At 48.4% G+C, this 16185-nt stretch overlaps 1 protein-coding gene across 15 annotated transcripts in view; it reads right to left on the bottom strand.

Annotated features, from left to right (window-relative positions):
• The window catches only part of IKZF1 (IKAROS family zinc finger 1), a 74707-nt gene that overhangs the window by 12969 nt on the left and 45553 nt on the right, over positions 1-16185 (bottom strand). For 4 of the 15 annotated variants that reach the window (XM_061197528.1, XM_061197530.1, XM_061197532.1 and 1 more), the window contains exon 3: positions 2247-2414. The exons of 5 other annotated variants lie outside the window; for them this stretch is intronic. In XM_061197528.1, coding sequence (XP_061053511.1) covers positions 2247-2414 — 168 coding nt within the window. Of the gene's footprint in view, positions 1-2246; positions 2415-8044; positions 8306-16037; positions 16098-16185 lie in introns of all 15 variants that reach the window. 6 more of the 15 variants (XM_061197526.1, XM_061197527.1, XM_061197529.1 and 3 more) reach the window with 4 other exon arrangements.

The following is a 16185-nucleotide window of genomic DNA, read 5'->3' as shown; positions in this document are numbered from 1 at the left end:
AATGGAAACAAACTGTGCAGTGAATCCCTAATAGAAATAAACTGTCCAAAGTCTACCACTGTTATATATAATCAGCCATACTTGGAGCAGGATACCATCATGCCTCAAATGAAATAAGCAGGCATGGAGCCAGAATAAGCTAAAATACTGCACTCGATATTTCTAACTTCACCACAGAACTGACACGCAGGAGAGATTTCTGTTGCCAGTCAGAGTGACCCAGGCACGACAACAGTATGGTTGGTGTCAAGCTAAGGCTGAGCCTTTGTGTTTTCTACCAAAGGGGATATTGTGCATCCTACAACTCTAATGCAGCGTTACTGCTAACTGTGATGATGTCAACTTGACTCCACATGAAGGCCACCTGTGAAGTGTCTCTGCCCTAGACACCCTGGTAGGCTCTGTACACAGACGGTGTCACTGTCACATCTGAAGCCTGCAGAGACGCTGCAAACCTCCACCGCTGGGGGGACGACACATGTGCTCCTTATTATCCACACGTGTAAGCATCTGCGAATGCTCAATGTCATGGTGTCATCATCCCGCTTTGGGGGAGCCGCCTGTCTTCCTGGCCCCTGCAGCAAAGTCCTCCCCAGCCCTCAGCAGGGCCCAGGTCCCACAGTCACCCCCGCTGACCTCTCCTTGTGGAGAAGCCACTCCTCGGCTTCGTGTGGCTCCTCTCGGAAGATTTTGAGAAGCTTTCCCACACCATCCCAGTTTTCTAAGAGCATTTGGGAGCCTCCTCCACGCTGACGGTCAGGAAGGAGGTTGGAACGAGGGGAGATGGGCGGGCCGAGCATCTGAGAACCAGAGCTGCCGGGACCCGCCCCCCACTGTCCCTGTGGCCTTCCGCTGACTCCCTGCAGGCACCACCCACCAGAGGGGGACCACCTCCCCACAACACTTGTAAATGTCCAGCACCTCCCTTTCCAGGACCACACGCTCACTGGGAACTTTTCCGAAGGTGAGCCTAGAAACTCACCCTGTGGCTGGACCCAAGCCCTGCCTCCTCCTGGATGGACACCTCTCGCCTGAGACTGACTGTCCCCTCCCTGCGCTCCCGCTGTCCCCTCTGAGGCTCGCACCACGGTACCCGGCACACACTGGGGCTCCGCCATCTCCTCCCCGGGGTGCTCGGTAAATGTGTGGCGAGGAAGCGGCCCCAACCCTGGCATCAACTACACCCGTCACGTCTGGGGGAGAGTGGCCTGAGCGCAAGCCAACCTTCCCCAAGGACACACATCCCCTCCTCTGGTGGAGGCGCCTCGTGCTGCTGTCCTGGGGGCGTCGGGGGGAGCTGGTCTACAGCCTCTTCCTCTCCCACCGCAGGTCTGGACAGTCCAGACAGTGGGCTCCCTGAGGGCAGGGGTGAGGGCCCATCACCTCCTGCTCTCGGGGCTGGGAAGGGCGTGATGTCAAATGCCCCTGCGGGCTGGCGTGCTGGCACAGGACACAGGCCCCACCCTGTCTTCCTCTGACCTGGAAGATTACGGGGCCACTGGATCATGAAACACCAAGGAAGCTTCTCCGGGGACAGAAGATCCAGTCTACTCAGAGGTGGATCTGTGCTCTCAGGCTGGAGCGCTTCGAATATTGTGGGACATTGTCGCTTACCATGACCTTGCTGAGACCCTGATTACTCAGGATGCATTTACTAAAATCTCGTAACAGCCCCAAACTGGCCTCTCCCACGGAGGCCTCGGCTGGCCTCTGGCGTGACCGTTGCACTTGGGCCCAGTCGGGAGCGCACCCTCAGGGAACAGGCCACACCAGTCATGACAGAATCACCTTATCTACCACCTTTGCAAAGAAAACTAGCCCCATGATGACTCCCGAAACGCTCGGCAGGAAACAGTAGCGAGGGTGACTTAACAGTCAACATTGAGAGACGTATTTGGAAACTTTGGGGCGTTAGCAGCACACTCAGGACGAATACGAGCTGGCGAAATCCTGTAAAAGGGAAACGCGCTTACCTGACACCAGGGGGCGAGGAGGCCTCTTCTGAAATACTCTACCTAAGATGACACGCGTGCATGCGTGTGTGTGCGCGCGCGCACGCGTGTGTGCGTTGTTTCCCCACCCATTTCCTCCGGTCCGTTGGCAAATCAGAGCACATGGGGGAGGGCACTGCTGTCTCCGTCAGGTGCAGCCGATGCCCGAGGGAGCGGTGTCCTGGGAGCAGGGCATCCCTGAGAGGATGCCAGGCAGTCCCCAAGCCAAGCCCCGCCTGCGCCCAGAGGACCTACCAGAGTGCGTCCTCAGGTGGCCGGTGAGGGCGTCCCGCCGGCGACATGCGTAGTTGCAGAGGTGGCACTTGAAGGGCTTCTCGCCCGAGTGAAGCTTGATGTGCCGCAGCAGGTTGCCCTTCTGCGTGAAGGAGGCCCCACACTGGTTGCACTGGAAAGGCCGCTCTCCTGCGGGGACGAGAAGGGAGCCGGTGAGAGCGGGACTCAGCGCTGGGACGAGGGGAGGACGCGGCGAGAAAGTTGTTTGCCGCGGGCCCGGTGACTCCCACCGGCTGCAGGTTTGATAGAACATGAGGCTTTCAGACTCAACCTGCCAGTTCCTTAACGCTTCACTGCTTGGGTCAATTTGATCTGAAAATCTAATTTTTTTCCCCTAAATCAGAATGGCACATCACAATGCAAATTCAAACTCATTTAAATAAAGTGACTGCAACATTTTGTGATGAAGAGCCACTCTTCCTGATCAGCAGTTTTGGAATAAACCAATATCCAATTTTGCGTGTTGTGGCATTTGGTGGGGCTTTTAATGTGGCTTTTTTCAAAGGGTCTTTAAAATATGCCACTGAAGCAGCAAAATAAAAAGGAAACTCATTAAAAATGCATTTCAGGATCACAAGTTCATTTCAGCGTTACATTCTTATATTTAAATGAAAGGCACTTCATTATAACAGTTATAATAACTTCTTTTCATTTACATTTTCCCTGTATTTTCCCTTTCAATTTCTTCTCCATTACCTGTCTGTCCCTATGCAGGCAAATCAGGAAAGAGACAGACAGAGTGTGAGGGTGGGAGAGAGAGAGAGAGAAAGAGAAAGATTGAATAAAATGAGAAGTTGAGAAACTGGAGGGAAGGTCTGCACCGTCCAAAGAAAAGTCCCGAATCTCCCCGTGGTGCTGTCTCAAAATCTGACCTGCACTGAGGTTTCTGGCTTTTTGCTTTCCTCACAATCCTACAACCTTGAAGCTAGTATTGATCTATCCATATTCATAGAAGACAATTATATTTTCAGTACAAATATTCTAAGAGCTGCAATTTAGTTGTCATTAGGGATTCTTTCAGGGGTGGCACTACTGGAGTGGTGACAAAAACAAAAACAACAAAAAAAACACTGGACCCTCTGCTGTGTGTCAGCTCATGTCCCCAAACTCTGAATCCGACAAAGGAATAAACAGGCATCTGTACTCAAGAAATATGCTATTGAGTAGTCATAGGTCTCAGAATCTAAAATCGGTGAACATTTTTATTTAACTCTCAATTAAAAGAGGGATATATTTGTCATGTTTAAGTAAGCATTAAAGCTCTTTTAAAAACAAATGCTTTTTTTTTTCTTTTTTTTAAGAAGAGCTCTGTATGACCGCAATATCTGGTGTTGAGAGATACCATGAAAATGCACTTCCTATTAACAATTTTTTCTTCAGAAAGAAGAATGTGTTAAAATGTACAGTCAATTTTCCCAATAGGCTCACATGATTTTGGTGAACAAGACAGCACTTAGCAAAAGCGATTAAGTAGAAGCATACCTGGTACTCTTAAAATCTACACCAGATTAAATTTAAAAGTCTATATTGGCCTCTGAATTTCATGATTACCATCATTCTTAATTTTAACTGGGCAGGACAGATGTGCTACTGGAAACATTGAAACTAATTTACAGTGATATTCAATTATAGACCATTTAGAATCTTGATACTAACCAGAATATATTCAGAATTTTCCCAAATCTAGATCTAGATTGGACTTGGCTGAGCAGAGGAAGCCCAGCAGGTGGGAAGGTGATTATAAAAGTAAAACTACCTAAATCTCTGAGTTAGGAGGCCACACTGGATGAGATTAAAATAGCTGATAGCCAGGGAGCCCCCAGGAGCATCCAATAGAGATTGTTAATTACCTACTAGAAACACTTCTGAGCCTTCACACACACACACACACACACACACACACACACACACGTGTGTGGCTGCCGTGCTTAACTCTAAGCAGACAAAAGAAGGAAGAAGAGTCCAGGGCGACCTCGCAGGGGAAAAGCTTCCACCCACTAGCTCTGGCAGGGGGACCCTCAGGCTGGCTGTTCTGGAAAGCTGGGTGGTCTCATGCCACGAAAATGCTCGTGACAAGGATGTGGGCCACTCTTGGTGACCAGCGTGCCTCAGTGTGACCCCACACATTGTGAAGCGTCCCCTCCGTGCTGACGAGGTGCTTGCTGGGCTCCTCCTGAGGTCAGACGGGCCGGAGGGAACACCGGCTTGGACCCCGCCGTCCAGCCAGCATCTGTGCAGGGCAGCCAATCAGCAGAGCGAGGAAGGACAGATCCGTACAGCCATGCGTCCCGTCTGCAGAACAGGGCAGGCAGGAAAGACAGGGGCCGTGTCTTTGAGAGTGCAATCTGTCTTCTGATTTGAGTCATCGGCTCTCGTGTATCCTGCTGCGCCTGGTGTCTTAATCCTGCTGGCAAGCTTTCCTGGAAATCTATTTGTTTCTGATTGCTGTGCTGGCATGAATATGTATCACAGGGCTTGGGGCCTGGAAGACAGCGTTCCCTGAAGTGACAACACGGAGTTCAACTCAAGGTGGTTTCCCTTTGGAGGTGTTAGCAGGAAGGGGATCAGGGCCCCAGAGCTAGCCGACAGAAGACAGCCCACGATATCTGTATACTTCTGCTGGTGAGCGCTTGCCCCCCATACGTATACGGCTGATGATAGCCAACTTAGACCAAGTTCCTCCAAGGCTGTATTCCCTTTTATTTAATTGGGATGAAGGCTTTCATATCATTAATTCAAAATTTAGTTTTTAATCCCAGTACCTCTATAATCTGTCATTTCAGAGACTCCCTGTACGAAATGTCTGAGCTCCTTTTCATAACTCAATTGGGCAAAAAAGAAAGTCTCCACGGATGCCCACATCATGAAATTTCTGACCCTATATCAGAAGAAAGTGAATTTAAAAATACACTGAACTACAAGGTTTCGCTTGGGCTTATTGCAGCTGTGCCTTGGAGCAGCACCCAGTGCGATACCGTGTTTATAAAGCATGGTGACTCTGCCTTTTCGCCTTATAGCTGGGAACAGAGTGGGCACAGGGCCGGACAGAATAACCATAATTCAGACACTCTTCTTGATGCTTCCTGTTAAAAATCCCATCATTTAGAATCACATTACTGCACGTTCCTCTACCACTACCCTCCCTCTGACTCCCCCGTGAGCCCTCAGAGGTTGGTGGGAAAGTGTTACTATGACGCTTGAGTTTAAAAAAATGAAACTGAGCAGCAAAACTGGGGAAGTGAAATGGTGTCATCAATGGACCACTCATGCCAGGGCAGCCCTGGCCCCTCTCGGAGGTGGTGATGTGGGAGATTGCCCCGGACAGCTGCAGTCCTCCAGAAGGAAACCCCAGTGCGCCCATCCCACTTGGTGACGGCAGGTGCAAGTCCTGGCTTCTGGGGGGACATTAGGTGGAGCCCAGGCTCCCCGACGAAGGGCCCCCTGAAATGGCACTGTTTCTGGTCCGCTATCAACTGCACGTCCCACCACCTACGGATGCTCTGGGTCCCTGCTCCAGCTCCCAGTGTCCTCTGCTCTGGACCAGAGTCTGCATTTTCACAGGACACCCCAGTGATTTATGGGGACTTGATGTGTTAGAGAATTCAGGACAGGGTCGGTGATTAGCAAAGCATGTCTTTCTGATACATTCCACTCCGATTCCAGGAAAGTGGAAACCTTCTAGCATGTCTATTTATTCAAACCTAGTTTGGCCAAACTATTTCTATATCGACCTATGACTATATGTATGCAAAGTGGAAAAGCATTATGAAAGCAAATCAGGAGTTCCTTGTTTTGTTTTGTTTTTTTTTTAAAATAAAAGTCAAGGCAGGAACCATAAAACTGATGGTCTCTATGTCCCTCTTTCTGGAATGAACTTGTTCTGTAAGCGAAAGACTCTGCGTGTTGGCACCTACTTGGCCCGTAGCCACTAGTTGTGGGAAGAAGTGGGCAGCAAACAGCCGGTCTACTCTGCATATCTATACTTGGTGGGTTTATTCATTAAATGCAAGTATTCTTTTTATCAGGGCAGGCAGTCATTATATTTTGGCCATTTAGTATGCCAGCATTTCATTCAGTTATCAAATATTTATTGAAGAGAACTTTCACCGTATAGTCAGGTTTTACATGAATTAGCAGGAAAGTAATTCATTTGCGAGGTCTATTCCTCCATCAGGAATGAATTCATATGGGTCCCGGTGTATCCTGTGAAGGGTCTCTCACCACGTAACCTACCTTCACGTTAATTTCCACCTCATTACAAAGCGGGGAGCCTGACTATTCTCCTGCGAGCTTCCCTTGGGGCTGGATGTGGCGGGGACATTTCACTGGATAATTGGAGGATTAAGAGGCACATTAGGAAACGCAAAGTTTGCTAAATTGTAGAAGTTAAGTTTTTACCGAAAATGAATGTTGATTGAAAATAAACATATTTTACGGTTTTCCAGATGTATGACAAACAGAACTTATTTTGGGAACTGCCTGATTCAAATACAAAAATGACAACTCCACAAAGGTCCGCATTTCCTGACAACCCAGCTGTTTTGCTCCATGAATTTTCTGAGTTCCTGCTTCAGTTTTGATAATCAGATAAGCGTTGGGCCCCTGGGGAGAATCACAGGAGGCTGCGATCTTCTTCCTGACGTCCCTGAGCCAGCTTACAAAACCCACTCTACCTCCTCAGTCTGCTTTTATCGGCTCGTTTTTCTCCTCTTGTGGAGAACAGGGGCAGACGCTGGCTTTATGATGACCTAAGATGCCACCCACCGGGGCAGCAACGGCTCAGGGCATGTTTTATGTCCAAACTTTCAGTGACCACTGGAGTTGGCACATTTATTGTGTTGTTTCCACCTTTCGGGCAGAAGAGTAAAGTTTCTGTTTAATTCAAAAGACACCTTACGCATGCAGTTTAGGTAAGATGTGACCTGTTAACCTTTTATTTTGAAGACTGTCTAGTGCCATTTGTGGTGACAGCCCTGGTGGGGACACCCGTGACTGGTCACCCACCAGGACTGTGCACCCCGGGGGATGTGGACGGGGCAGAACAGAGACCCTACTCCTCCAGCCCCCAATGTGAGAACATGTCAGAAGCCTGGGTGCAGCCGTCAGACACAAGATTGCCTGCATCCCTTCATTTCTGGACACAGAATACTGTTTTCTACTGCCAAAGCCTCCATTGCCCCGTCCACTAAGACAGGGGTTTGGGTATTAAATTCTTTACCAGTTTGAGATAGAAACTAGTGGCAACCAAACCGTCTTGGTGGGAGTGTCACCTGCTGGAGGATAAGCCATCTGCAAACAGAACTCTTTCTGAAAGACTAAATTTTGCTGCTATTCCATCATTCAACGAATGTTTCTAAAAATCAAGCCTTGTCAGTTTGGATACCCCCAACCCTGCACATTTGACTCATGGTTTCTCAGTGGAAAATTGGAGGAGTAGATTTCAGTGTATCAGTCTCCTCTTATCTTGCTTTGTCTCGTTTTTTTAAGGGTGAACTACCTGACAGCCCCACCGCCAATATTTAGAGAGTATGCTCTCGGGCCCTCGTCAGAACTTGCATACCTGTTTCCTTTCCCTTTTTGTTTATGGCTTTAATATGTAGGATCGAATTGGTGCATGTTCGGAAGCACTTTTCTGAATATTGTTCCCGAATAGGGAGGCTACGCCTCGCTCAGGACCCTCAGCCGGGAAGGGCCCTGTCCTCTGCGACACCCCGTGGGCCCCTCCGGGCCGCCGAAGGAGGAACTCCGCCAGGCCTTACCAGTGTGGCTTCTTTTGTGGACCATGAGCACATTGGGGCCGATGCAAATTATCCCACAGACATCACACTTTAGTTTGCCGTTAGGAAGTCGAATGCCCCCAGCTCCTGACAAAGCTTTGCTGCCTTGGACACCGTGGGAGCCATTCATTTTCTCTCCGGAGGCATCGAGCATCCGTAAGTCCTCCGCACACTCTTCCCCATTCACTTCACAGGCACGCCCATTCTCTTCATCACTCTGAGTCTCTACTTTAACATTACCAGCTGAAAGAGACAATACAACACAGGGGGCCGCTCAGTGTCATCGCAAAAACAGAACAGAAGAGCACAGCAGCAGAGACAACCCAGCGGGAGCGGCACCTTCTAAACACAGGTTCCTGGCAGCTGACACCAGGGGACAGTGGCCTGGGCTCTGGACCCACCGGCCCACAGGGGGCTGTGATACATGCCGTCAAACATCACGGGTTTGGGACCCTTGTCTGTCCTCTCTGTAGGTCCGAAGGGCGGATGGCGAAAATGCATGGAATTTATAAATTCTCGCTTTAGACTGGGTGTGTGTGGGGGGACCTCTATGCAGGGTAAGGTCACCGGGTCCACTGTGACAGCCTGGGCCCCTATGGAGTGACCTGAGGCCAAGCCCGACACCCTGTGAGCCAGCAGACCTCTCACGCCAGAAGGTGAGTACTGATCACGTAGCCCCCCCCAGGTGTGGGACCATGTTTGGCAAAACCCCCTAAGAAGCGCTTATCTAGCCTGGAAAAGTCCCCTTGAGCATAAGGATAAGCATAAGCTACCTTTCCTTCGTTCATGTATTAATAAACGTGCGACAAAACTCAGCAAACACGCGCTCAGATTGCTGACCAAAGATTCCCGAAAGAGTTTTGTTTGTTTGTTTCTTCAGCACGTGATCACTCTAAACCCTTTTTATTCCATGATGAAAATAAAACCTGTGTCCTAAAGTAGTGCCATGATTTCTCAGGTTTCTTCCCGTTGCTGAAGGGTTGACCAGCATGGATGGTGAACGTAACAGATCTGCACTAGCTTTTCAGAAAGCAAGACTCGTGTGTGCATGGGGGTGAAGGGCTCCTGGTAATAGTACAATAACAACTGTCCACTCTGCATTTAGAGTCATTATTTCTGCCATTCATGTATTTTTCTTGGTAAAGAAAATAGTCATTTGGTTTGCATTCTTCCGAAACACCAACTGATGATGGATGGCTGAATCCAATATTGTAATGACCGGGAGAAACTGCAGTTACACTGAAAGCCCTCACGTTCATCACAGTCTCTAGAGATGAATAAGAGGAAGTAGGTAAATTCTGCCAAGTAAAACAATCAATGAGATCGACAGTAACCACGGCTACAAAATCTTTGATCGACGTTGTAAATCAGTGGTTCTCCAAGTGTGGTCCCTGGGCCAGCAGCACCGGCATCTCCTGAGAACTTGCTGGAAGAGCAGACTCTTGGGTCTACCCGAACCCACTGAACTAGAAACTCTGGGGGGTGGGCCCTGCCCTGGGCATTCTTCACATGAGCCTCCAAGGGATTCCCGCGTACACTCGAGTCTGAGAAAAACTGTGCTAGTAACACTCCAAGTTTGTTTGACTCAACACATTTCTCGTGATTTGGAAGCCCAGAGCCCAGACTCTGGAATCAAAATTCCTGGTTTGGAATCTCAGCTCCACTCCTTATAAACTCTGAGATCTTGGGCAATCCTCATCTGTAAAAACGGGAACTATCCACACTAGCGCAGCAGGGGCTTTGGGAGGATTTAGTGGGTAAAGAGATGTAAAGTGAACTTAGGCCAGTGACTGGCCTGGCAAATGAAAGCACGTTCCCATAAAGCCGTCCCCTTGAGGGGGCTCCCCAGGAATGTTCACGGCACGGACCGTGTGCCAGGCACTTTAACTGCCCTGTAATGGGTAACCCTCACAACGGCCCTATAAGTGAGGTGCTGTTATCCTATTTTACAGTTGAAGACGCCCAGGCACAGAGAAGTTGAGCAACTTGCCTGAGGTCACACAGCTGGGAGATACTGCAAGCAGCCTGGCCCCAGCGCCCACGCTCCTAACCGCCACACCGCCCAGGTTGCCCATCAGATCTTTGGAGAGAAGACTTGCAGACAAATAAGCAGACGGAACGAATGAGCTGGGATGCAGGCCACACCCCCACTGTGGACTTGGAGACCCCAGAAGTGAGGGGATATCTCTTCCCATCGCATCCTTGCATCACAGAAGACTGTCCCGAGAGCAGGGACTCGGGAGCATCCTGCATCGCAGTGGCCTCCTGCTGACCTCTCCCAGCTGCTGGAGACAGGGAACCAAGTCCTACCGACATGGCGAGCTCAGGAGATGAGACAGGTAAGGAGGGTAGCTGTGCCATCCTGTGAAGGTGCTTCACCCCTGAGCCCTCTGGAATCACGTTCTCAAAGCTAACTCACTAGGGCCTCCCTGCCCACTGGGTTCTGCTCCGGAATGCTCAAAGCCCTCTGCACTCCTTCACCAGGGTTATTTTTAATCATCTGTCTCATGGCTTTTGAAAATGAGATGGGGGCAGTTCAGAGCGCAGAGGGGCAAATGACTGTAGGTGTGGCAGGTTCTCCAGCGCCCGGAGCTGGGACCCAGGGCGCAGGCCAAGGACCCTGTGGACGGAGGAAGGGAACCATGCAGATGAACAAGCGTCGGCATAATTCCCTTCGCCGATCTTCCTGCACTCAGCTCCAGGTCATAAGTTTAGAGGCAACCCGCTCGATGGAACTGACTCTTGCTTTCTCCAAAACACACCTCAGTATAGGACTTATTAACACTTGCCCCAGACTCCCACCTGTTCTGCATTAAGAAGACAGGTGTTTGTGTGACCGTCTGGTGGCCCTGTGGCTTGTGCCGATGATGAAGTGCGGGCCCTTCCTGGTGAGGAGCAGGACAGCAGGGGAGCTTCGGGCGACCTGAGGTTTCCGCCATCAGGACACACGTCCCGGCCCCGCGGGCAGGCTGCTGGCAGAGCAGGTAAAGCGCGTCAGGAGTGAACGGGATGAGGACAGCGGGAGTGAAAACTGAGGGACGGATGTCACCTTAAATGTCACAGACACCCTCAAGCCAGAAGCCTTGACACCAGTCACTCAGCTGACAGCAGTTCATGAAGGCGGGACAGCTGCCATGTGACAGCTTCTCTGAGCATGCTGTTCACAGAACCGAAAACCAGAGGCTGAAGAGAGCTTATTTTAAATCACCCTCCGATCACTGTGGGTCCCCTTGTACGATTTTAGGTAGATGTGTTTGGTGCCAGAAGAGACCAAAATTGAAGAAGAAAATTCAGTATCCTGTGATGTTCTGGTTTTCAGAAAAAAGGTGGGCAGACCCCCAGACTGGAGGTCCCTGGATCACAGTGGCAAGGTCAAGGCAGCGTAAATAATGGGAACTGGACAGAGCGCTCCAGGTAAGCAAATGGTAGACGCACTGAGTCACAAGAGACGGAGGCCAGATGCCGGGGATGCAGAGCTGGAAGCGTGCTAGAGCTCTGGGGGTGAATTTGAGGCCAGACTCTGACAGGAAAGATCTGTGGCAAGTAAGAGGGGAGAAAGGGGGCCTGAGGGGGCTGAGAGTGGAGGTGAGACCCAGAGGGCAACACGTCAGCATGGGCTCAGCAGATTCAAGCACGTGTGCATTTTCTCTCAGTGTTGGGGGAAGGTTCCCATCTCTTTGTGGACAAATGCAGGCTGGGTGCCGGTTGCGTGGAAGAGGGGCAGAGATGCCCCCCACCCCTGCGTCTGTGAAAACGGGGCCTCTCGTCTGACGGGGAGGCGAATACAGGCGACATGTGTATTATTGTCGTAGATGATGTAAATCAGGCCACGGAACTGTCTTAAAACATGGCAAACACAGACCAGATCTCAAAGGTCAAAATCTAACAGACATCCATCACTTAAGGTAGAATACACATTTTAGAAACACAAGCTCGGAAAGGGGTGTCTTGGTTTCACCACTTTGGTAAATGTGAAAATGGCTTCGGGGGTTTTAGGTGATGATGAGCTTGATTAGTGATGTGGCCTGAGCAAAGGACAGCAGAGGCTGCGGTCTTGGGGGTCTCTGTTATTGACATGTAGAATCCCCTGAGCCAGCCAGGCCGGACGCCTCCTTTAAATGAGGGAGTGCAGCCCAGAGAGGGTCAGAAGGAAGGAAGTCGGGGGACACTGAAGCCCATTCCTAGGGGACATCGAGGGGCCTGGACATGCTCGGCTCAGAGACACAAGCCTCCAGCTGAGAGCAGAGATGCCGCCACCCACCCTGAGCTCCTGAACGAGGGGAAGCAGGAGGAGCGGCAAAGGGGGGATCGGAGGTCCCTCCACGGGGGGCACCCGCCCTGGGAGGCCTCTGAGCAGCCCGAGGGCAGAGGGCAATAGCCAGGCTCTGGCTGCCAGGCTCCCAGTCAAGGCGCCAGAGGGGCGGGCGCTGGTGCGGGAAGGCCCTCGGGTCTGAGTGCTGGTGGGCCCGTGATTTTGAACTCCACCCGCCGAGAGTCAGCGGCACCAGCCTTTGCCCAGCTAGTGAAGGAAGAGACTGGGAACAGGTGCTGGGAGTGTATTCAAGCTGTCCACCTCCTGCAGGTTCACATGCAAACACCCCGGAGCCCACCCAAAGGGACAAGCGGGGCTCCTGCATCCGTCTCTTGAGAACGCCACGGGACCAGCCCTGTCGTTTTCTTTCTTCAGACCCGCCCGTCACCAATTCCAGGAAATGGTCAGTCCTCCCTAACCCGCGTTTAGTGTACTGGGGTCCACCTCACGGAGGCTGTCTCTGTGTCCCTCCCCTCCTCTGAATCCCTAAACCGCTTCATCGGCTCCGTTTCCTTGGACCCCAAACTGCTTAGCTGCAGTATTGCTTCTGTGAAATGTTATACTCTCCTTGAGTACAGGGATTCTACTTACAAATATCTTCTAACTCCGTCCTCCCACCACTTAGAAAAATGTCAAACTCAGTAAGGTGCTGAATGGAAGTGATTAAATATAGAACATGAAATGGAGACTTCTGTGTTTCTTGACCCCAGAACACTCTGGCTCAGGCCTAACCTTGCAGCCTTTCCACTGACCCCCGGGAGCTAATGGACGGGACCCCAATGTCATTATTTAATAAATGTGGCTGCATAAAGAGTGGGTGCCTTCAAATCCTGAGCCAAAAGGCACTTTCCTTCCCAGACGCAATTGAAAATTCAGGAAAATGAAAGTGTCGTTGTTATATATTTCAGAGGCCTTCTATGTGTTTAGTAACAGGGCAGATCCAGTTGACCCTGGACCCCTGAACCTTAGCACTTAGACAAGTTTAGCAATGAGAGAATCCAGGGAACTCGGGGTCATCGGGGCCTGGGTCTCCTGCCAAGCATCGTACGGCCTCATGAATGATCAAATCCTTTTAATGCACAGGAATAATGCACACTGGCAGCCCCGCCTCACAAAGGGGTTCTGTTTCCCCTTCATCTTCTTCTTCCTTTCGAATGTGTCTTTATATTTCCTGGTGAGGTAAATGGTACTCAGACAGCATTTTTCCATTGAAAAGATATCCCCAAGCTGTCACTATGAGTTTAAGCCAGGTAAGCTCAAAATGCTCAATATTTTAAATGAAGAAACAGGAGACAGAAATATTCCTGCAACTGACGACTAGTAAAAATCAAATGGAATAAAAATATTTAAGAGATATCTTGAATGAGGGTAATTAAACGAAAATTTTAGATGCAGAGAAGATGTGTAGAAGTTTTTGCACTGCCTCTAAAGGATTTATGGAAACTCTCAAGCATTTTTAAGGTTACTGAAACCATTTATTATAACTTATATCATTTAAAATGCAGGGGGTTTTTTTCCCTTGCAAGGATGCATGATTAGGAATACGTTTATCCTTATTTGATGTTTAAGGTTTTAAATGGAATGAAATCAGGGAGAGACAAAAGAGGAAGATTAAGAAAAAAAGAATGAGTTACAAGCATATTTACATTTTCCTCAGGTAACAAGGGACACAAACTGAGATAGAGGGTGTCAAACAGTTCATGTTTTTAATTTTCAAGAAGGAAAAAAAGAGATGAGTGAGGAGGACAATTTTCCACTATGACCACTAGGTGGTGATGTTGTCCCAGAACAGTTGGGTTGCTCTTTGGGTGGAGACTTCATCAAGGTCAACAGCCATTTAGTTACAACTTGGGTATGTGGGAGGGGGTGGGGAAGGAGGAGAGAAAGAGATACTAATACCTTGTGAACCCAACTGTATAAATATATAGACAGGCAGTGTATTGAAACATGTATCATCTATCTTACAGTATCTCCAAGTATTGTATAGGCAGCAATTTTTTACATACTGGAGTCTTCACCAAAGGATCTGCTCCAATATTACAATATGCTCGAGCCTAAACCTTCCTCAGATTTAATGAAAACACATCTTAGAATGCATTATCTTACTCTTAAGTGCTTTTAACTTCTTAATATTTCAACAATGTGATTGTTCATCTCGAAATTATATTAGTTATCTGTCCTAGTATAACAGTTTATATAATCATACCAGCACACATACACATATATACGCACATATACACATTTATACATATATGCATATAGATCTCACAGAAATAAATGTCAAGCTGTTAAAGTTAATTCAAAGGAACATTAGTAAGAGAAAGATCTCTATTACTTTTTTTAACATCTTTATAGGAGTATAATTGCTTTACAATGGTGTGTTAGTTTCTGCTGTATAACAAAGTGAATCAGCTATATGTATACATACATCCCCATATCTCTTCCCTCTTGCGTCTCCCTCCCACCCTCCTTATCCCACCCCCTAGGTGGTCACAAAGCACGGAGCTGATCTCCCTGTGCTATGTGGCTGCTTCCCACTAGCTATCTATTTTACATTTGGTACTGTATATATGTCCATGCCACTCTCTCACTTCATCCCAGCTTACCCTTCCCCCTCCCCGCGTCCTCAAGTCCGTTCTCTATACTGGAAAAGCAGTCAATGTAGGTTATGAGAAAAGGGATATCCTTAGGTTGATACTGCTAAACCCTTTAGGTACCGAAGAGTTTTTGATAGCCAGGATGTCAGAAACCTATCTTTAACGGCTACTGACACCTTTTAGATTACAGCCTGTATTAATAATTGTTACAGTATTAACAAGCATGGCCTGTCTTCTGATGTTGCTTTAATATTAGATAATTTACTAATACAGGCTCTGAAGACTTAAGTCCTAAGGGGGCAACCAACTTGTACCACTTTGAATATTCAGCTCTCTGGACATTTTTAAAAAGCACTTTCCACTCCTTAAAATACTCCTTCAGGGATGTTGCCCAAATATATTTATCATTCATCATCTCTCAATTCATAAAAAAGAAAAATGAAATTAACATCTGTGTTTGGTTTGACAGCTCAGATCAGGAGCGTTCCGCACGCAAAAGCACTCAGTGTGTCTGCTCAGGAAGCGAGGACCACGGACTAACGGCCTTGAAGCCCTGCGATTTTTCTCCTCTCGGTTCTGAAATTAATACTTCAGAGCAACAGAAAGACAGTATGTATCCTTCTCCATCCTACAAAACTGTAAAAAGTATCTTGAAAGTATGTTGGGTTATTTAACGGTGACAGAAAGTCTGACCTTTATCATCACACTCAACAAAGAGGGGATAGTCGTAACATTCGTAACAAAGCTGTTTAACAGCATTAGTAGGGTAACAATTCTGTTGATACTATTGTTACTTCTACCCTTACTATTACTGCATTGCCACCACAAAAAGCATGCTCCATAGTATATCCAGCAGTCTAAAACCAGGCATACATACCTCAGTGTGTAAGAGATGTTCTCAATGATAGATGTTTAATAAACAGCGTGATTGATATTTAGTTCATCTCATTTTTTCAAGTATGAAGGAAGGTGATGAAAAAAGATGCATTCACAACATTTACACTATGGAAACTGAGTATGAAATGAATACACGTTACCATTTTCTAGAAGCAAAGTGTATACTTACGAGAGAAAGATTTGGGAATTATTGCATGAAAATCCCTAAAGCCGTCAGCCCCATAAGTAACTGCAATAGAGAAGGCAAAAAGAAAGCTGGGCTGTAACACCATCTGAGAGAAAGAGTAAGAGTTTAAAAGAAAGCATTATTTTTTAAA

This window comes from Eubalaena glacialis, chromosome 8, assembly GCF_028564815.1.
Source record: "Eubalaena glacialis isolate mEubGla1 chromosome 8, mEubGla1.1.hap2.+ XY, whole genome shotgun sequence".
Taxonomy (NCBI): Eukaryota; Metazoa; Chordata; class Mammalia; order Artiodactyla; family Balaenidae; genus Eubalaena; species Eubalaena glacialis.
Note: the sequence above shows the minus strand (reverse complement) of the source record. Positions and strands in the feature narration are given on the sequence as shown.